Genomic DNA, 23,540 nt, shown 5'->3' on the forward strand with positions numbered 1-23,540 from the left:
TAGAACCACTTGAACTTAGGTCTATCTCAATCCAATTTTAAAACCCTTTTAAAAAACTTAAGTTCACCGTAAGTTTGCATTCAACTCTTAATTATTGATTTTAGTCTAATTTCCTTTATAACACTTATAAACGAAAATAACCACTACAATGCGAAGCTAACACATGTAAGGCATTCATAACGTTAATAAACGGTCTAAGTGTCATGCTCAATGCATTGTCCATTCATTGTTACTTCTTTTATATAACACTTATACAAAACAACAATGAAACAAGCAAAACATGCTTCCATTCACTCTTAGACTATAACACTTATAATAAAAGGATGATGCATGATAATGCTATTGCATGCAAAATATAACTCTTATATTTCATGATGCATGCACATGCTTTCAAGTAATTTCTTCATGTTTGATTATAACATTTATAATACATGATGCATGAATAATTGCACAATCTAAGGTGGGTTTTGAACTATATGTCAAACACTTTGGCATATACACCATACATCACATGCATAATAAACCAATGTTGATGAATCAGGTGAAATTTCCTTAAAAACACAAAAATAAAACTAACTATTACAAAGATAAGAAGTCTCTGGTTCAAACAGGCGAACCAGGTCTTGAACCGCTCGAGCAAAGCATCGCCTCTCCAACCATTGTGTACTAAGCATGCCGCGATCGTCTACACGATAAAACAAACGCTTTGCTCTATCGCTTACCAGCACTCCCAGAGTTAAACGATCGTTTAGCTATTACTACATGATTGTGTACCTTTACTAAGCGATGAAGCTTGAAGTACACGATCGCTTAGCACGCCCCATACAACGCCCGCCTTCCGTGATTTTCTAAACGACTACGATGCCTCGAAACATCATCGTCTAAGCGATCGCTTAGCTAGCGCCTCCGTGTCGCATACGCATGATCGTGTAGGTAGTAATTAAGCGATGAAGCTTGCTAACTACACGATTGTCTAGCACGCACCTTTTACTAAATGACAAGCATCACTTGCTCCCACTACGATCGTCTACCTCTAGCGCCTACGCGATCACGCAACCAACGCTACGTGATAGAGTAAACGATTTACCCCATCGCTTAGCATTAGCTAAATGATCGTTTAGAAAATACTACACGATCGTCTAGAAAAATCTAAACGATTGCTTAGTTAAATCCCAACGATTGTTTACCTAAGGCTACACGATACGACCAACACTGGTCTTCTTCTTTGTTGAGAACCGCATCTCCATGCTTCGAAGCTTCATAACGGATGACTCAACTAACTTAAACTTTTTGAATTACAGACTTGATTGCAAAGTTAATTATGCCCAAAAAACATAGGGGCCCTTACAATTAACACTTTATAATAACATAAAGCTTTAACTAAAAGGCAATTAAACTCGAAACATTCATCAACTTAACCACAAATGTAGAAAACGATTAACCACAAATCCAGAAACCCATCGCGACTGTAAAATGAGTTCAAATCAGAGTTGTAATTTGGAATATCAGAACAATCTGGCTCTGATACCAATTGAAAGAAATCGAATTTGAGGTTTCCATGAGCAGTGGAAAATAGATCATTCCAAATTACAATCATGAATGAACATTACAAATTATAGTTATAAACAAAATATACAGTTATGTAATCCATACAAAAATTATAGCATGAAAACTATAAATGAACAAGGAGAAAGCTACAAACATTTGTAGACTTGTCTCCACGCTCCTTGCTCACGAACGCTAGAACACAACAACCTCGAACATTCTACCAACACGACCGAAACACTGCATGAACACTTCGCACTCGAACTCAGCGATCGCCTCAGACATGAACTCCCCAACAACACGAACAGCCTCTACAGAACATCGACGGTGTCGAGTTAAGTATGACACCACCAAGAAGGTTACCTTTGTATTCTCGGTGTGAGAATCCAGAAGGTGGGCTTTGTGTGGACTTGGAATGAGGCAGACGAAGGAGGAATGAACAATCATGTACATGATTGAGCAAGTGGGAGAAGATAGAAACCTATCACATAGGTCGATGCCCAATCGTTTACGTAAAGTTAAACGATCGTCTAGCAAAAGCTAAGCGATCGTTTAGCTCAGTGTCTGTCACCTAAAAACACTACACGATCGTTTACTTCGCTGAAGCTATTGCTTAGTAAATCTTTATTTACTTGAAAAGCTCTGTGAGTTTCTTTTTGTGAGAGAAATCTCAAAACAATTTTCAACCTATTTTAAAAAATTACTAAAATTAGAAAAACAATTTTCCTTTTAACGCACGGTTACCATGAACCACCAATAACCTCCCAATCAATTGGTTATTAAAGAAAAAGAATTAATTATCCAATAATTAATATTATTATAAATATAAATGATAAAAAAACTTATCATACTATATTTATAACCTATAGTTTTAATATTTCATCTCATGAAACATATAAACCATAGTTCTTTTTCTATTCCATGGTACTTAATGTAAATCTCATTTACATTAATCCTCCACTAGATGTATCTCATATATCATATCGATTATATCATATATAATCAAAATACGTCTTTGTCAATTTGAACATTTCAAATCAACACCAAGAACTGATCCTCAACTGAATCCATTGAGCTACCTAGGGGACTTTATGGACCTGTAGCTCGAAGCTCCAACGGTACGTGAATAACTGACTAAACTCTTTAGTCACGAGATCCACCATTCGTTAACTACCAGACACTCCATAAAAGACCGACAATTGAACTCTTCTTACCACAGATATATTATGTATCCATCTTAACCAATCAGAAGTGCGATAACCCTTCACAGATCACTCGTAAGTACAATTGGGCTAATAACCGTTATGCCCCTGTAGTTACATCTGACTTCTTAAGTACAACTGATCCCTCTAATGAACATAAGTCATAGTCCTATTATGACTGAGTCTTCTCTTCCAAAGAAAAGCTGTGACCACTATGTTCAAGCCCCGGAATCAGCTCTTAAGGGAGCAATCTCTCTACTTATCCCTGCTTCGGGAAAGAAGTGAATTTCAGCTTGTGGATTGAGTTCCCAGCTCCTAGATCAGGCAAGTTCCCAAAAAGGTAGGCATGTTGAGTTGGAAATTTGGCCACTCTCACCCATACTAATCAAAGGACCACCCTCAAAGACAGGAGTTCCCAAAACACTTAGGATTGAGGTCGTGTCACCTATGGTCATTTAGGTGAGATGTAAGTCTCTAGTATCAACGACGTTATATACAGAGTCTAACCATCTCGTGGTCTAGATCTTATACAAACTCTTTGTATAGGACACCCCCACTTGCATGTCTCCACATGAATGGTTAGATACTACCATCTATAGTAGTTTACAACACTTTTAAACCTCTACAAAGCGGGCCGTATCCGTAGTATCACCAGGATCAGGTATCCCACTTTAATCCTTATACTACAAACCTATTTAGGTTATCACTTAAGGCATGATCCACTTGTATATCACAAATACATGTTTAAGTTCACATAAGATAACCAAAGAGCTTTGTTTATTGGATATGAGTAAATGCCAGAATTAAATAACACTTATTTTATTCATTAATCAATGTGTGTCTTTACAAAACAACAAGACTCCAAGAGAACTAGAACATTAATCCCAACAATTATATGCAACTCTTTATGTACCACTAATCCTTGTAATGAATAACTAGTTTATAGACAAACTATAAACTAAATCCATCTTGAACCAGTGAGAGGGTGAGACCCTATTATTCAAGACCTGGAATTAGCCCTTAAGGGAACGATTCATTTACTTAATCTAAAGACGGGAAACAGTGAATTCCATCTCGTGTACCTATGTTGTCAGCTCCCTACTCGAAAAAAATCCCCAAAATTGTAGGCTTATTGAGTTAGTGAAACTGGCTACTCTCACACATATAAATCAAAATATTGCTCTCATAGACAGAACTTTATAACTCACTCAGGATTGAGTTCAAGTTAGCTATGATCATCCTATGAAATGTTAATCTCTTTAATTAACGATGTTATAAAGAGAGATTAATCATTTCACGGTACGGTCTTATACAAATTCTTTGTATAGGATACCTTCACTCGCATATCTCCACATGAACGATTTGGATCACATCGTTTGTATCACTTACAACTCTTATAGCATTTACAAAGTGGGTCGTATCCGTAGTGTTACCAAGATAAGACACCATATCATATCCATATGTTACATGTTGGGGTTGATGCCCTAAATCTTGTGGGTCCTGTAGTTTGTAATTTTATTATACAAACAGTTTATTTATTTAATAAAAATTGAGGTATTTTATTCGACATTTAGTAGCATTAACCCACAAAACCAATAAACAAACATTCAAGATTATCTTTTGAAGCATAAACATGTATGTTGAGACATATAGGTGGATTTTGTTTAAGTGATAACCTAAACGGTCTGTAGTAGATGGATAAGGCTGGATACTTTATCCTGGTAATACTATGAATATGACCCGCTTTGTAGATGTTATAATTGTTGTAAAGTTCTACAAATGATCTGATCCTGATCATTCATGTAGAGACATGGGAGTGGGAGTGTTCTATACAAAATGGTTTGTATAAGACCGGACGACGAAATGAATAGTCTCATTATATAATACCGTTATTAGTAGAGAATTACATTTCACCAGGATGACCATAGGTGATATGACCTGAATCCTGAGTGAGTTGTGAACTCCTGCCTATGAAGGCAGTCCTTTGATCTGCATGGGTAAGAGTGGCCAGTTCGCCGACTCAATATACCTACTAGTTTGGGAATTCGTCTGATTGGGGACTGGGAACACAGCTACACAAGATAAAATTCACTCCATCCTCAATGTCGGGGTAAGTAGATAAATTGCTCCCTTAAAGGCTGATTTTAGATCTTCAATAATGTGGTGCCACACCATCTCTTGGCCCGAGAGGTATTTTGTAATAGTTTGACTATGACTTATTGTTCATTAGACGGATAAGTGGTACTTAAGGAGTTAGATGTAACTACAGGGGCAAAACCATAATTTTGGCCCAGTTGTATTTACGAACAATTTGTGAAGGGTCATCGCGCTGTTGACTGGTTATATCCAATGGACACATAAATATATCTATAGTGCGAAGAGTGCAGTTGTCAGTTTTTAGTGGAGTGACGACAGGTAATGAATGTTAAGGAATTTAATTAAAGAAGTTTAATTAATTATTCATGTATAATTGGAGCTTCAATCTACAGGTCCATAAGGTCCCCTCTATAGCTCAACTGGGATTAATTGAGAATCAAGTTATTTTTGGATTAATTTGAATTATTCAAATTAATTGAGCGAACTAATTATATGATATAATTAATTTTATTTAATTATATATGATATAGTTAATATAATGTATTTGATACATTATAACATAAAGTTTATTTTTTAGAGGAAATAAATATTTGACTATGATTCAAATATTAGTTATATGAATTGGATTCATATAATTAAATTTAATATGAATTTGATTCACATTAAATACTCTAAGTTAACGAGAGAATTTTTAATCTATAGGTTATATTATATTTGATATAACATAAATGATAGGTTATTGATTCTATTAGAGATAACATATAGTATGATATATGTATATATTATATAATAAGTTGGTTATTATATAATTTTATATTGATTAAATTAAATTTGTTTTTAATTTAATTTAATTATATTATTTGAATTTAATTGAAGAGGGAGTTACTTAACTCCCTCCCCTTATTTCTCTCTGAAATAGACGTAGGAAGTTAAGAAATTTAGATGATCTTCTTCTTGGTTGGTTCTCTGCATTCTGAGAAGGATTTACAAAACTTCTTCCCTGCAAAAATTTCCTCTCAGAAAAACTCTCCCTCTTCCAAATTAATTATAAAGCCCACACACTCCTGTAATTCTCAAGCCCTAAGAAGAATACAAAGGTATTTCTTCTGGTAGTGTCCAAAGTGTTGATTTATTGGTTCTTTGTTCGTAATCATCAAACGGTTCATGATCGTGATCATTCGTGGAGAGGAGATTGTGAAGAATTATTGTCTTCAAGAGGTTAGTTGTTTCCAAACCCTAACATCTCTTCTGTTTAACATGCTGTAAAATTTTTATTAGAATGCATACTTAGGGTTTTGTATTTTCATGAATATGTGAAATTTAAAATTGGGACCGATCCCCGCTTCCGCATCAGACCTCACAATCCTTCACTACAGAGCATTTAGGTTATTACTCGAACATGATTTACCTGTATGTTTACCACATACATGTTCAAGCTACATAAAATAACCTGAGATCTTAGTTTATTAGATTTAGTTAATACAATTTAAATATCAAATAAAATAACATCTTATTTTATTAAATAAATAATTTGTACATACAATTTACAACCTACGAGAACTAAGAGATTAAGACACCAATCTCAACAGTTATGATCTTTCTTATGGGATTAAATGAATCATGTGCTAGTTTGAGAGTACAGATCCTTCTAATAGACCATCTTCCTGACATTACGAAAGTGTTTTCTTTAATCATATAAGAAGAACATTACGATTATTAGGAATACATGGAAATTTGTTTCATTTTATAGTTAAATTTGTAGGAGTGAAAGTCCTAACGCAACAGAAGAAATAAGACCATTACTCGTTATTAATTTAGGGATTCTAAGTACCCAAACACTAAGAAATACAGAAAATCTACAGAGACCAACATTGAATTGCCTACTGTGAATTTAATCTTAGATTAAGCATGATTAAAATTAAACCTACAAAGAAAAGGGAAACATTACTTACTTTTATAGAAAACTCGAATGAAAATCACCAAAACTCCTTGGATTGTAATCAACACCACCAAAAGGTCTCCTTCTTATTCTCTAGAATTCTTTGGCATTTTGGTTTATGGGAACCAATTCTAATTGGGATTGGAGAAGGAGAATTTGAGAGGAAAAAAGGTATAGAACAATTTTGTATGTTGTCTATCCTTTATGATAAAAAAACACAGTGCCTTTTGATCAAGAGAAAGAGGAACGTGGGATCACCCACATTTAAGATAACTCCCCTACGTGGGAGTTATCTGTTTAATTAATTAAATTTAATAATTGATAATTAATTAATTAATAAATAAATAAATCTTCTTTAATTAATGATTTCATTTAAATCATTTTTAAATGAAACATATCCCACATAACCTATAGTTTTAATTCAATTAATTTAATTTAATTAAATAATCATATAATTCTCCAATTAAATAATTAGAAAATTAAATATCATATATTTAATTTAGCCTACATTTGAATCATATTCAATTGTACTTCTCTCATAACCTATAGTTTTAATGTGCATCAAATACACATTAATTTTTAACATATAGTTTTAATATGAATTTAATTCATATTAAATTAATATTTGAAAAACTCTTTCAAATATTTAATTCTCCCATAAATTAAATTTGAATTATAACTAAAATTAAATTTATACTTTAAAGTTTAATTAAAATATAAATTTAATATTACAATGTATCATTATACATTATATTTTTTTCTCTAAGTGAATTTAAAAATTTCAAATTCTATTCAAGACATAATTACCTCAATTCCCTTTACGAGCTAGGAAGGGGATCTCATAGACCTACAGATTAGAAGCTCCAACGATTGAGATTAATTGGCTAAACTCATTAGCCAAATTAATTAATATTCGTTAACTGTGGGCACACTCCACTATAGACCCACAACTTCATTCTTTTCACTGCAGATATATTTCTGTGTCCATGGATATAGACCAATAACAGTAAGTTAATCCTTCACCAGTGTTCGTAACATCAGTTGGGTCAAATTACTATTTTACCCTTAGATTACCTCTGTATCTTTAAGTACCAGTGTTCCTATAATAAACAACCTGTTTATGGTCCAAACATTAAATAGAAACCCTCTCGGTCCAGTGAGAGGGTAGAACCCTTTGTTCAAGTCCCGAAGACACCACTTAAGGAAATACTCATCTACTTACCCTAAAGTCGGGAAGGAGTAAAATCCATCTTGTATTATTATGTTCCCAGCTCTACACTCGGTCTAGTTGGTCGACTGACCACTCTCACACATACAAATCAAAGGACAATCCTTCGTGAATAGAAATTCATAATAGACTCAGGATTAAGACTAAGTTGCCTAGATCATCCTATTGAAATAGAAACCTAACTAGCCAACAGTGTTACATCTAGTGGTTACTATTTTGCGGTCCAGTCTTATGCAAACTCATTGCATAGGATACCCCTACTCGCATGTCACCTACACGAACGTGTTTGATCAGTGTGTTTGTTTCAAATACAAAGTGGGTGTATCCACAGTGTCACTAGGATAAGGTGGAGTCTTATCCTTATACTATAAACCCTTTAGGTTGTATAATGAACATTGATCCCTATGGGGGCGTTTGGCATGCAGGTTTAAAATGCTAAGCTTGGGAATGTTAAGCCTAGAGGTTAGGCTGGGAGGTTTAGGTAGCATGGGTTTAAGTAAACTGTGTTTGGAGTGCAAGTTTTGGAAGTCTGGTTTTAAGAAGCCTGTGTTTGGAGTGTAAGCTTAGGAAGCCTGAGAATGAATTGTAGATTTAAATCTTGAGTTTGTGAAATATTTTCTTATATTTAATTAGTGATTGGATTTTATATTAGTTTAAATTTGTCATCTTAATTATTTTAGTATAATTAAGTTAAAAACAATCTAAACAATTTGGAAGAATATTTGTTTTTGTGAATTTTGAAATAGAGATTTGACTAAGTGCTTGTATTATCGACCTTGAGGTCAGAGGTTCGATTTATCCACCCCACACTTTAATTACAATACCTTTGCAAAAGAAAAAAAATTATAATCTTATTTAATTTATTATTTTAATAATTTTATATTCTGATTTTACTAGGTTTTGAAATAAAATGTTATATAGACTTTTGTCACTTTAACTAATTTAAATTAGAGTTTTCTACACATATAACTTAAATAATATACTTAAATACACAATTACAGTCTACTGGGTTATTATTATACAAAAAATCTAATCTAATTTACTTTTTAACCCTCCTTACTATTCAATTTTTATTAAAAATATGTCTATATAATGATGATGATACGAAAAGAAACATATAAGAGATGTTTCTTGAAGTGATCAATTTAAAGCTAGGAGAAATAAAAGAAAATAAATGAAATCACCTAAAATAAAGAAAACACATAAACAAAGAAGGGAGGAGAGATAATTAAAATAGATAATCTAATAAATAATAATAATTAAAAAGAAAAAACTTCAAATAAGAAAGAATTAGAAGAAAGAGAAAATGTATTTAAAAAATATTATTATAATTAAACTAACGGATCGTTTGGAACGACTTAGAAAAAGCTGTTTTTCAAAAGTTCATGTTTATCTAAACACTTTTGATTAAAAAAAAACTCCTTAAAATAAAAACACACATATGTTTGGCAAATCTTTCTTAAAAGTATTTATATACAAGTTTGTTTAGTTTGTTATATACTAAAAGTGTTTTTATTAATGTTTTCCAAAGTTGGTCGGTGACAGCTGAAGTTTGGTCAAAGTCGATGGTCGGAAGTTTACCTGTAAGGTCACTGGATGTGGCTAGTGACGGTCAAATTAATTAAGAAATTAATTATATATGATATAATTAATATAATGTATTTGATATATCATATGTAAAGTTTTATTTGAGAGGAAATAAATATTTGAATACAATTCAAACATAATTATATGAATATGATTCCTATAAAAACTATAGATTAAATTTAATATGAATTTGGCTGATATTAAATACTATAGGTTAAACGAGAGAATAATAAACTATAGCTTAGATTATACGTGATAATATAAACTATAAGTTATGTCATATATTTGGTATAACATAAAGTTCATTATATATATATATTAAAATAGTTAAGGTGGTGTCTTGTTATTCAGTACATGATCTTCAAGAGGCCTTCACACAGGTCCTTTCAGCATGGTTTGTCGGACTCACATGATTTCTAAGAAAATTTCCAAGAGATCACCCAACATGAATTGCTCTAAGCTAAGCATGCTTAACTTTGAAGTTCCTATGATTGAGTCACCGAAAAGGAAGGTGCACCTTGTTGGTATAGGTAGTAACTTTCTATTCTTTTAAATATTTCTTAACCATACTTTCATGTCCTTAGGATCTCTCTCATTTGAATGTGATCTGAGTTCATTCATATCCCCCTCCTAAACTCGAGGTATTACAGAAAGATAATTCACGACTGATTTGCTAATTGTGGAATAAAAGGTCATAATATAGGCAAATGCTACAAACTTCATGGATATATCTGCCTAGCTATAAATTAAAAAAAATTCTAATACTTTTAGCCAAGACATCTTCAAAGCAACTTGGAGTCAACTCATTTAATTCTAATACTTTTGCATAGAAACTGATTTTTTTTTGCTAGCTTCAATTCACAACAAGTTTCTCAACTAATGGAGTTACTTAACAATCATGTTAAAGCATCTCCTTATGAAAAATGTTATTGCAACTACAATTATGGCTCATACATCATGTATTTGTTCTCTTACTTCTCAAACACTTTAATCTACTTTACCTATTTGGATATTTGATTTAGGTGCTTCCAAAAATATTTGTAATCTACATCACATGTTTCATAATTGGCGTAAAGTCAAAAATATTTGTAATCTACATCATATGTATTTCTTCTGCTTGCACTGGTAGGCTTTATGTCTTTGATCTAATTCGAAAAGAAACAAAATATATTACAGTCGCAACGTTGCAACGCTCTTATCGATCCAGCCCTTGAGCGTTGGGGTAGGGTTGAGGCAGCATTGCAACTCTGGTGCAAATTTGAGGCGCGTGCGGATTTCAGCACTTTTCAGTTAAAACCCGCAGCATTGCAATGCGCTTGGGCAGCGTCGCAACACTACCCTGCATCTTCACATTCTACCTTAAAATGTTGTGTTATAGCGTCGAGTGAGGGTTGCAACGCTCGGTCAAAGGTATTTTGGTCATTTCTCCTTCTTTAAAGCCCAGATGCTCAAATTACCCCCAAATTACTTCAAATTAACCCCGTTTGACATCTTAAGCTCGATTCTACCTCTTTGGTGCTCAATACCTATAAAATAGCATAATTAACATGTAAAATCCATAAACAAGCCTAAATTAAACCTAGGGAAATATACTTTTATAGATCTAACAATGTAAACCCCGTACTTCATTTTCCTACATAAGTGAGTAATAGGCATGCTAAGAAAAGATTAAGGATATGTTAAAGTAGAGTTGTAAAAGAAAGTAAAGAAAGTAGGAAGATGGAGGAAGAAAATTCTAAGTGTTGGAAATACCTAGTCTTGGGTGAGTTTTAGATAGTTTAACAAGTGAAAAATTGGCTAAGTGTGGAAGCCAAGAATAGGCATGCATTCATTGAAAAATATGGATGCATGAGGTTGTGTGTGTAGCAACCAAGACTTGTGGAGGTTATGTGAGGCTAAGACGATTGAGGCTGGGCATAGATGATGGGCGCTAGACGATAGGCATTGAGAGCTAGACGATGAGCTATGCGATGTGCACAGGGCTAGACAATAACCAAAAGGCGCTAAGCGTTGAGGTTAGGCATGTGCGCTGACTAGTATGCGGTGATAAGCGTAAGGCACTGGACACTCAATGCACACTACAACTATGCGATGGAGCGAGTAAGGCCTAATGATTGATATTATAAGTTAAGATAGCTATGCGTGGGCTAGGACATGCGTTGGCTTAGTATGCAACCAAGGAGAGCACGATAGCCTCAAGGTGAGCCATGCGTTGGCCAAGGATGGGCTATGCATTGTGTGGAGGCATACAACCATGTGGTTGCAAGCGTTGTCTTGGGAGTTGATCCATGCGTTGATGACCAAGAGGAAAGGATCAACCTAGTGATTAGTCAGCTAAGCCAGCTTTCATACTTAGGTTTATTGTTATCCCTTTAAGGAGGAAGTGGCAGTTTAATGTTAAAGGATGTTCATGCAGTTGCTAGTATAAAAGGGAAACTTGTCTTCAAAGAGAGAGTTTAAGCAATTCACTCGGGAAAATGACATAATTCTAGAGCCATTCAAATCCTGAGTGTGTCTAGTTGCTGAGATTGGGTTGCCGGAAGGAAATTCTAGAGGAATCGAGCTGGAGAGTGAAGAATCCAGTAGAAGGTTGAACTCTCGGGTAAGCTTAGGCCAGTCATGATGATTTGAGGATTCCGGACAAACCACGAGAAGTTATAAGCTAAAATTTTAAGGTATGCTTGATAAGACATTTTAGAGCAAGTTTGTAGATGGAAATTTGTTGAGAAAAGGCCTGGAAAATTAGTTATTAAATTTGAAAGTTGAATATGGAATCTTGAATAAGTAAGCAGCTGCTTGGGTTGAACAAGCAAGTAGCTTGAAGGGCCAGACGATAATGTTGAGCATATGCGCTGGGAACTAAGTTGGGTGCAAAGGGATGTGTTGGCCTGGGTGCAAGAACGCGCTGACATACTTTAGACCATGCAACACATGCTAAGGCCGTAAGCGCAAGAGAATGATGAGGGCGTTAGTCCGTGCGATAGAGTGAGTGTTGGACCGTGTAGGTCAACGCGCAAGGTGTTAGGCACAAGGTTGCACTGAAGCATGTGGGCGTGACTAGGTGAACGCATGGAGCATACGTTGATGTGCCACAAGATGGGTGCATAGGCAGTATGATGCAAAGGATTAGCCATGCGTTGGGTTGTAGGCATGGGCTGGAAGCTTAAAAGTATAGGAGGCTTGAATGCCTAAGGCAAGACATGGATGCAAGCAATGGACGCATGGTGAAGAAGTTGTTGCCTAATCGAGTTAAGACCTAAGAATTTGACTAAGTATTCAAAGCACAGTGAGCTTAGCATTAAAAGGTAAGGCTGCTCACTAAGACAAAGTAAGCTAGTTATGTAATGCTAGTCCCAAAAAGGCGGCCAATGCTAATGAATAGAATGCATTGTGATGTCCACAGGTTTGACATCAAAAGGAGAAGTTCATTAAGAGGATTGCCAAAGACTGTGATGACTTTAAATGCTTTAAATAAATTGCTAATGCTTTATGGATGTTTTAGCAATACATGTTTACTAAAAGCTATTTATGACAACTATTCTCAACTATTCTCAAATAGTTTCTAAGTAACACATCACTCTTTAATGTTTTGTTTATGCTATGCATTTCAATGATCATGAGGATGCGTTAGTACTGAATGCTTTAGGGCAACAAAATCATAAAGAGATAAGTATGTGCCTTAGAACATATGAGTAACTCTATACAGAGGGACTAAATGAGAAGGTACTAGAGCTTAGTCTTAGATGTGCGAGTTCAGTATGAATAGCTCAGTACTGAAGGACTAGATGAAAAGGTACTAAAGCTCAGTCTTAGATTTAAATAGCTCAATACTGAAGGACATAGAGAAGATATCTGAGTAGCTCGATATTGAAGGATACAGAGAAGGTATCTGAGCGGTGGTACTTAAGGTATGACAGTACTTAACTAAAACCACGTGCACGTAAGTGGAGTTGTCGTTGGTAGTGTTGAGATTACTCCACGCCAACTAAGGATCATTGAGGGATTGAGAAAAGGGTTCTCTCTCAACTAAGGATGAAAATTATGTTCTTAGGAAGTTGAACAAAAGGGTTCCTTCTCAGATAAGTAGTAATGCAGTTAAGCATGGTAAAGAATGAGCAAGAGGGCCATTCTGAACTAAGGCATAGTTCAGCAAAGCATAAATTGTGCTTTATTATGTTAATGATTATGTGAATAATGGTTACCTAAGTTTATGCTTTCAGTTAAAGCTTTCAGTTTTACTACCAGATTTATGTATGATAGTTATGTTTTAAAAGTTAGTCACTCACTGGGCTTCTAGCTCATGTTTTCAAATGTTTTCCCCCTCCAAGTAGTAGTTAGTTCCCAAAAGACATCTCTGCTGCTGTTTTGCCACTCAAAGACTCAGTAGCTTGAAGAAAGCATAATTGAAGACTCTGTATTTGTTAGTACACATGTGTTTGTCATATAGAGACTAGTGTTGTATGTTGGGCTCACTAAGTTGTAATATACATAAGTGTATGTATGAACAATGCTTAAAACCCTGTAATATAAATATGTTAAGTTTCGAGTAATTTATTCAGTATATTGATGAAGTGTATGTACTCAGGGTCCGAAATAAGTTAAACAGGTTTGTTAGGCAGTAAGTACTAACAAAAGGGTTGGCAACTGCTGCAGTCACATCTCTTTCCAGGTTAAGAAGGTAATCGGGAGCGGGGTGTGACAATCAAACACCCCTAACTTAATTCTTGCTCGTCCCGAGCAAGGTAGAAACAACATTCAAGCAAATATATTTGTTCTCACAAAAACATGCTTGCTCAAGTTGCAAAGGTTGTTACTCTAGTTTCAACAATCAATGAGAATGAAATTCGATTAAAATCAATCAACGAAGCACATTTTTAAGGATGATTCAAAATCTATTAATGCATGAGTGAGTCTAGAGCCTTGTTAGTTAAGCTTGCACAACTCGAAAAGGTTTTATAAGGTTCTCAATCCATTTTCCCCTATTCTGGCTCGATTATCAACCTTGGGCATACCATACTTGCAAAAAAAAAAAAAAAAAAAAAAAAAAAGAAGTGGCAACACTAAGACAAGGGTGCCTAAACTCACGCACACAAACATAGAAGACATTTGTTTTACCTAAAGGGCTAGCTTTCACACTCAACCGTTGGGAACTATCAACTCTTTCTCGTGTGGCCCTAACTAGATACAACGGATGTAGCTTTTTTTTACTCTATCTATGTACAGACACACACACACATACTATATATATATATATATATATATATATATTGTAGGCAAGCTAGAAATTGCGTCATTTTTATTATTTTTAATTTTTTTTCTTCTTTTTTTTTAAAAAACTTTTCACACTAGGCCATTTTTTATCCACTTTGCCTTGTTTTGCTCTAAAACAAGTAGGGCACCTCCTAAGCCGAAGGTGGGTCTTTCGGGATGACAACAGAAATACAAACTAGATAATACAATTCTAAACACACAAGATTTTAATTTCATAAGAGCAATGACTTAAAGATACATGAGAGACAAGAATTTTTTTTTTTTAAATTGAGCTAAAAATCATGATTATGCTCTTCTAACATTGTTTTATGCAAATTTTATCATAGGAAGAGTGCGTCATAAACTATCATCATAACAAACTAAGCAACAGAGCAAAAAAAAAAAAAAAAAAAAAACAATTAAGCACACAAGCATTGTCCGAGCACAGTGCTCAAGGACCCCAAGTTAATATATAAGCTACCCAACGAGTATCCTACCCTCAAATTCAATTGATACATTGTCTACAATGTATCTCTAGTTAAGCTCCGTGAAATAAAAAGAGACAAGGGAATAGAAAACCTCCCCTATAAACGTTATCGTGCAAGGGATGGTGGGTAAAAGAGCAACTTCATTGATTATTCTGGGTAAGAGGGCAACTTCATTGATTATTCTTTCTTCTTCAGGGCCAAGGAGAGGAACCCACAAAAGAAAAATAAAAACTAAGTTAGGAAAGTAATAAAAGAAAGAAAGTAAGTTGTTCACCTGGCTCCCTCCAAGAAGGACAAATTTTTAACTTTAGTTGCTCGATGTTGTTTTCCTGTCAATGTACGAAAAAAATTCTCATATTTCTCTGGCCCTTTCTTCCTTAAATCCACGAAGATGCTCAATGGGAGTGAGCTTTTGAAGCATTCAAGAGCTCTAGAGATAGAAATATTTTTGAATTTTTTTCGTTTTTGGAAAAGTAAATGCAGATTCGATTGCCTCAACTGAAAATAAAGACTCATAGACTTTTGAGGTAAAGATGAGCAATGTTTAGAATTAAAGGAGGAACTAAAGGAAAGAACATGATGAGGCTTGGTAGCCTCTAACTCTTTTACCTGAGGCTCCTTGAAATGAAGTTCAGATTCATACTTAACCTCACAGACTTGTTTTTGGCATAGTGGTCGATAAACATCTTCATCATCATTGATCCAGGGGAATTCCTCAATAAGGTCGACCTCGATGCCATAGACGATGGAAAGCTCTGAATGATGTTCCAATGTCAGCACAAAATGTGCAAGTTGGGGGATAGGACCAACCTCAACTAGTATGAGGGCTTAAGTCTCCAAGTGAGACTCAATAGACTTATGCTCACACTGAGAAGAACCAATAGCATGTTCACAGATTATAGAACCCAATGTCTTACCTTGGCCAGAAGCTTGAGGAATCAATTGCTCAATATGATAGTCGATGTGAGTTAACTCACAACTCACCTCGGTATGATCAGAGGACGGTCACAACGAGGATTCCCATTGCCTATGAATTTCCAAAGAAAACTCATAAGAGTTTCTAGAAATCTCCATAACCAATTATTCTAATGACTTACGTGAACTAACAGAAGGATAGTGCATCAACGCCAAGCTTGGGCTAGCATCTGCCAAGGGAAATAGGTATTGCGCACAAGATCATGCAAAAGCTGGGGATGCTTTAGATAAATGACCTTGAAGTAAACAAACTCGACATGCCTTAAGCTCTTGCAATTTCCTAGTTGCCAAAACTTGCACAAGAGAGGTTAGTTCAGATATTTGATTTCTAAGCTCACTAAATTCTCATACCTCTTTTTCTCTTTGCTGAGCTGCTTACCTCGCAAGAAGCGTATAGTAGATGTTTAAATTATCTGTCATGATAAAACAAGTAGACACAAGAAGAAGAAATATTTTTGGGATTTTTAAAGTTTACAAGTTAAATTCAACTAAAAGAGACTAATTGGCTTGCCTCTTCGGCAACGATGCCATTTTGTTGGGTCGAAAGAATCGTCGTTGCCCACGACCTTTAACTGAACACAAATTATTTATACTTCACCAAACTTACTTCTTATACCAACTAGTAGTATAAGTGGCAAGTCTTGGGTCGATCTATAGAGAGACCAAATATTAAATCTCTCATAAGCTTAATTTGACTATGGAAAGTAGTATAAACGAGAGATTTTTTTGTTTAATTGACAGGTAAATTAAAAGCGAAAATTAAAATGCAGAAAAGTAAGATAGATTGAGAAAGAGAGAGATTGAACACAAGATAACCTTCGTCGGTTTATATTACAGTTGCAGTGTTGCGATACTTTTATCGATCCAACCCTCAAGCATTGGGCTAGGGTTAAAGCAGTGTTACAACTCTGGTGCAAATTTGAGGTGCGCAGATTTCAACACTTTTCCATCAAAACTTGTAGCGTTGCAACGCTACCCTGCATCTAGACATTCTATCATACAACATTGCGTTATAGCATCGAGAGAGGGTTGCAATGCTCCGATCAGGGGTATTTTAGTCATTTCTCCTCTATTGAAGCCTGGATGCTCAAATTACCTCAAAATTGTTTCAAATTAACTTCGTTTGATATCTTAAGATCGATTCTGCCTCTTTGGTGCTCAATACCTACAAAATAGCATAATTAACATGTAAAATTCATTAACGAGCGTAAATTAAGCATAGGAAAATAGTACTTTTGTAGGTCTAACATGAACCTAATCCATAATTGGTTTATCGTCCGTCATTTGGAATTGCAGCCATTTTCCAATAATTACTTCTTTACGTTCTACATAATCTCCTCCATATCTAGACTCTAGAGTTCCCATATCACCTTTATTGATTTTTGGACCATGAACAGATCGAACAACGAGTCTGTCATATGATTGAGTAAATGACCATGGACTGTCTTATTATCTTTCTCAATTTTTTTTGGAACTGCAGTAGGTTCGATACTAGACTAACCGAATTCTAACGGATCTGTGACTTTGGAGCTGTACGGATCAATCTCCACAGTAGACTTACCTTTGTCAGTAACCTTACCTTCATCATATTTGTTGTCGATGAGGATGTAATCAACTTTCAGTTGCTCGAAAAATATAAGAAGTTTTTGAGACCAACAACAATAATTGCATCTGTCCAAAACCTCCAATTTCGACAGATCTGGAAGAACCTTACCATTCTTGATCAACATCTGGAACGTAGGAGGAGTAAAAGAAGATTCTTACTTTCATCTTGTTATTCAAGATGAAGATTATTGTGTCGTGGATAAAGCCACTGCCTTGAAAGCAAGAACGACACAATCTTGGTGCTATATTGCAAGAAACCGGCTGCTCTCAAAGATTCATACAACACCGGGACTCTGATATGCACTTGTCAGAGAACAGATTGGAATCAATCGGAAAATTAGCTAAAAAACAGCAAGGGTAGTAGAAAGCAAAAAAGATATGTGAAGATGAGAAGCTAGGATTTTTCTATGTATACATAAGCTGTTCAAAAGATTTTTTTTTTTTTTTTTTTTTGAAAAAAAAGGAAGAAAAAACATTCTAAAATTAATTCCAATTAACACATTTATTTTGGTAAATAAAAACGTTTAACGGTAATAAAATAGTAATCTTTTTGATAAACTTAAAATGGATAAGTAGTAAAAAGTTATTTCTTTTTCGTGCAAGCATTGTTACCCAAACTCGCCCGTCTGACCAAACAGACGACGGTGATGACGACGCGCGTCTATTGTGAAAGGGTTACACTTCCATCACCACCACATTTTAGAAGCTTCTTTTGCCATGAACCAAAAACCCAGAGTTTATTTTTGTGGCTAAGCTACTCTTCTGGAAAGCTGTTGTCTGATGAAGATGCTTCTTACTATAGAAGGTTGATTGGCTGGTGGCTATACTTACAAATATCTAGACCATATATTTATTTTTCTGTGCACATGTTAAGTCAGTATGTTTTCAAGCCATATTCTGATCATCTTGATGCTACACATTACTTGAGATATCTTAAGGGAATGGTTGGACAAGGTATATTCCTTCGATCAACAAAAAATGTTCAAGTTAAAGCTTTTGTTGATTTGGATTGCGGGTCACATTTGGATACTTGACGTTCAGTCGCCGGATTCTATATATTTTTTAGGGATTCTCTTATTTCATGGAAATCAAAGAAGCAAGCGACTATTTCTAGATCCTCAACTGAAGCAGAGTATCGTGCGTTGATTATGGTTTCTAGTGAGATTTCTTTGATACCACAAACTATATCCTCTTTTTTGTGACAATCAAACTACTATTGTTATTGCATCTAATCCGACTTTTACTGTTATTTCTCATAATTTCTATTGTCGTGTGTGTGCGCACGTGTGAGCTATTTTGTATTTAAGGGATGATAATTCTCAATATTCAAATAAGATGAATTTCATTCCCTTTCAATAAGTAATATCAAAGATTTGAATAATCTCATTTTTATCATGATGAACTAAAATTTAAAAAAAAAAAGATAAAAATGAAATTAATTGTGCAAGATTAGAGTTGTTAAAGAAAATTTGATGGTTTTAATGTTTTGATCATACTTAGCTCAAATTGTACGAGTTATAAACTTATTTCGATTGAGTTGGGTTAAAAGGAAGCTTTTCCAATAAGAAAATTGGCCAAAACCTAAATCTATTAGTAATACATGTACTGTATTATATTTATTAATGATGTATTTTTCACTGATACAAAAACTTTCATGTTTTGAAAATATTAACCATATATTTTAACAATATATAAAAACATATTTGGGAATAATTTTATCATTTTTAAATCACTTTGAAACATATTTTTAATCGTTGAAAACAAATTTTGATGATATGAAAATTACATATATAAAAGTGTAAAATTAAATATTAAATTAATTTTGAGTAATTAAAGACATGTTTCAAGTGAAAATGAACATGACAAAAGTAATTTCAACAATTTTATAATCTCTCAAACATATACTAAAATTGATATAATAATAAAAAAAACTTTATAAAATGAGCATAGTTTAATTGACATAGTATTTGTACTATTAAGAAAAGTTCGATTTCTTAACTCATATATTGTTTATTAGTTTTAGAGGATGTTTTAACATTAATTTAGGTTGAACAATTTTTTTTTTTTCTTTTCCCAAAAGATAGTTGGAAAATTGATAGATATAAAACTTTGTTGGGAATGTTGTCAATTAGCTAATTATCTAAAAGAAAAAAGAGAGGAAAAAGAAGAATTATAATTTTAACAAAAAAATTCCCCTAAAAAGAAATCAGATATAGACAATCCACCAGAAGAGAAAAAGTTAATCCATAATTGTAGCTTTTTTGTGAGTGACATTTTAAAAAGACCCCAAAGCATCCAGTTGTGACACTTTTATTGGTTTTTTTTTTAAAAAATAATTTCTAAAACTATTTAAAGAAAAAAAATTATAATTTTTATCCGTAAATTTTGAATTTAGCTTTTATTTAGTTCCTAGGTTTAAAATGTTATACTTTTATAAACGTGTTTTAATTTGAATTTAATTTTTATTTGGTCAATAAAGTTAAAAAATTTTCATTTTTATTTGTGAATTTTGAATTTAATTTCCAATTGGTCCTTAAGTTTCAAATGTTATATATTTTTACCCTTAACTTTTTACTTCGTATTTGGTGTTAACCTTTAGTTAATTAATCTTAAATAATTATGATGTAAATTTTTTTAATCAATTTTAATAGTGATTGCAAGTTAGTATAATTATTTAAATTTACTATTTTTAAATTAATTAATAGGCATTAATACCAAAAGTTTAAATTGATTATATTTAATGAAAAATCAAGCTTTTAAAAGTATAAATCTTGAAGTCCTAAGTACCATATAGAAACAAACTAAAAAATTAATGGATAAAAGTATAATATTTTGAAATCTACGAGTCAAATGAAAACTAAACTCAAAACGGAAAAAAAGATGATGTATTTTGTTCTTTATATCTTTTGGTTTTCTCTTTGTTACTGTTCCCTAGGACATAAAATTGTATCCTTACACGTATAAATAAACTTTATTGACACTTAACATAAAATATTATTATTTTAATTTTTTTTTTTTTTATCATAAATAAGATGGGTGAATTGGACCTCAAATATTGAGGCCAATGGCAAGGGTGTATTTTTTACTAGTTGAGTCAAGTTTTTGGCACACACTAATATAAAGTTTGGTAGATAAGCTTTGTGCGATATATAAAAATTTGAAAGCAAATCCTTTGGTCATAATTGTATTTTCAATTAGTGTCATTATATACTCATTTCTTGGACATATGGTTAACATTTCTTATTCTATATTTGTGAAGATTTAGTTTTGTTGGTTCTTTCAAATGTTATATATATATATTATTATTGTCAATCTCAACATAGTTTAATTTGAAAATTTGTCAATCTGAACATAGTTTAATTTAAAAATTTGCAATAAACAATTGATTTTATTTTGACCCATTTGAAAGAACAAAGTCAGGAAGCAACAATGCTTTTCTACCTCAAAAACATCACTCTCTCTTTTCTCTCATTCTATGACTAAATTGTACAAGATGAGACACATCAAATAGAATAAGAAAAACACATGATTTAATTCAAACCCAAAATCTATACAATATATAGTTGGTTTTATTTGATTGGTTTCAAAGCTTGTCTCTGAAAACTGTAAAGTTCACTATCAGTGTTACAGTTCCATTGCTCCTTGTTCATCAAGAAACTCGGCTCTCTCGGGATCGTCAATGGTCGGTTCGATCTGCATAACAAATAGTTATAATGTATAACTAATAAGAACGAATCTTGTGGTTATTAATATATTTGTATGTCAATTGAGTTATGCTCACTTTAGCGTATTTATATTATTTTCGGACGTGATAATTTTAAATGAAAAGCTGAGTATTTCTAAAACCAACTTTTGAACTATGTAATAAAATACCATGTAAATAGTCCAAAGTGCTTTAAATGGTCAAAAGCATTTTCTTTGCTATTCCAAAATTCATCTTATCAAAATATCAACGATACTTAAGTGTGGCGTATGCTTCTCACTCATTTTCATGCATCCCCTTCAATCACAAAAAGAAAAGATATAAAAGAACTTTTTCCTGAAAATAGGTTCCACAAAGATGAATGTATGTAGTTCGAAATGCATCTATGTATTTTTAAAAAAAAATTAAAATTTTTAAAATTTTAAACCATTTTTTTTTTTTTTGTACTACCTTTGTGGAAAGTAGGGTCTATCAAAGTAGGGCATGAGTTGAGCTCTTGGAATCATCTCCTTTCTCATCAAACGAACCTCTTCTTCTTCTATCATCTGCTTCACAATATTTTGTTCTTTAGTTATTTGCTGTTCACTATTTTATTGCAAACAAGTTTTGTGTGTAACGCAAAAGATTTGTAAGTTGTAATTGTTACCTTGTGCAACTTTTCTTCCACTTTCTTTTGTAGCTCCATTACATATAACTTGGTTGCTATCTGTTCATTGATCCAAAAAATTAATACGAGATCCAACAAGTGATCATCATTATTAATGAGATAGAAAACGATATACTATATGAATTTGATCACGCATGAAACTCTTCAACATTTTGAGATCATATTAAATTACTATTAAACCTGAAAGCTTTCACGAACAAATAACTATATACTCAACACTAAACTTACCGAGTAGTTAAACATTGCTCGTTTCACTGCTCTTTCTTGGGTATGCAACTTGAAATCTTGTGGCTTCTTGGTGTTTTCTTTCACATGAACAACTTTTTGAGGAGCCTAAAATAAGGAAAACAAACCTCATACTTTTCATTCCACAAACAAAGGCAAAGTACTTTGATTTTCAATGATCCCGAAAACTTACTCGAACTCTCTCCGCTTTCTCCAAAACTCGGTCTCGGACTCCGTCTTTTGTCTAAGAAAAAAAAAGGTTAACAAAGAAAAAAAAGATAAACCAAGAAGAGGTAAGATCAAAATTAGTCTCACAAACCTTGGTCATGAAAGATTTTGGTTGAGACTTGTCCATGAGTGGATGGATGATGAGGAAGTTAAGAGAGAGTCAAATCTTAGGGTGCTACAGCTAAAATGGAAGTAATGGAAGTGAAAATTTATAGTGAAACTGTGGCAAAAATTGGAGGGTTGGTCAGCAAATAATGTGTGTGTGTGAGTGATTTGATTGGTCATTATTGTTGTTGCCACATCACCAGCATGTCCAAAAACTTGCATGCTCTCTTGCACCAAACTTTCTGATCAAATTTCACTCTCCTTCACATAAATTATTACTTTTGCTTATTGATTCTAAGGCATGCTCAAATTTCAGAGTCATGTCCTTTGTTTGGGCTGCTTAAACATTCTTATCACAAAGCCCCTATAATATTGACAAAAAAAAGAGTATGAATTGTACTTTATATATGAAAATTTTGTTTGAGTAAAAAAAGGTTAAGATTGATATGTTATATATGGTATGAAAATTGAACTTGTTATAGATGGTCTACTTCATATGGGTCTTATTTTTGTAAGAACTGTTTTGGGAAGCTTAAATAGTTTTTGGTAGTTTAGTGTGTAACTTGTAGTGATGATACCTTTGCTTTATGCAGAAATAGGACACAAGTAAAATGTGTAATGATTGGTGTTTTATTATTATTTTTTTCTTGGGATGGTAGGTTGGGAAAGAAGGGTTTATGAAGAAGAAAAAGTGAA

General features: G+C 33.4%; 1 protein-coding gene across 1 annotated transcript; it reads right to left on the bottom strand.

Moving 5' to 3' along the window:
- Positions 1-21,317: 21,317 nt before the first annotated feature.
- Positions 21,318-22,934, bottom strand: LOC120069343 (protein TPX2-like). The gene is made up of 6 exons (XM_039021091.1): positions 22,831-22,934; positions 22,705-22,755; positions 22,515-22,619; positions 22,266-22,325; positions 22,070-22,164; positions 21,318-21,609 (listed from the first exon to the last, which is right to left on the bottom strand). The coding sequence occupies exons 1-6, from the start codon at positions 22,864-22,866 to the stop codon at positions 21,486-21,488; spliced, it is 471 nt and encodes a 156-aa protein (XP_038877019.1). The 5' UTR covers positions 22,867-22,934; the 3' UTR covers positions 21,318-21,485.
- Positions 22,935-23,540: the final 606 nt, after the last annotated feature.

This window comes from Benincasa hispida, chromosome 1, assembly GCF_009727055.1.
Source record: "Benincasa hispida cultivar B227 chromosome 1, ASM972705v1, whole genome shotgun sequence".
Lineage (NCBI taxonomy): Eukaryota > Viridiplantae > Streptophyta > Magnoliopsida > Cucurbitales > Cucurbitaceae > Benincasa > Benincasa hispida.

Coding starts and splice junctions, on each gene's coding strand:
- LOC120069343 (XM_039021091.1), bottom strand. CDS start 22,866: ATGGACAAGTCTCAACCAAAATCTTTCATGACCAAG. Junction 22,756..22,830: donor CAAAATCTTTCATGACCAAG/GTTTGTGAGACT, acceptor TTTTTTTCTTAG/ACAAAAGACGGAGTCCGAGA. Junction 21,610..22,069: donor AGACCCTACTTTCCACAAAG/GTAGTACAAAAA, acceptor TTTGTTATGCAG/ATCGAACCGACCATTGACGA.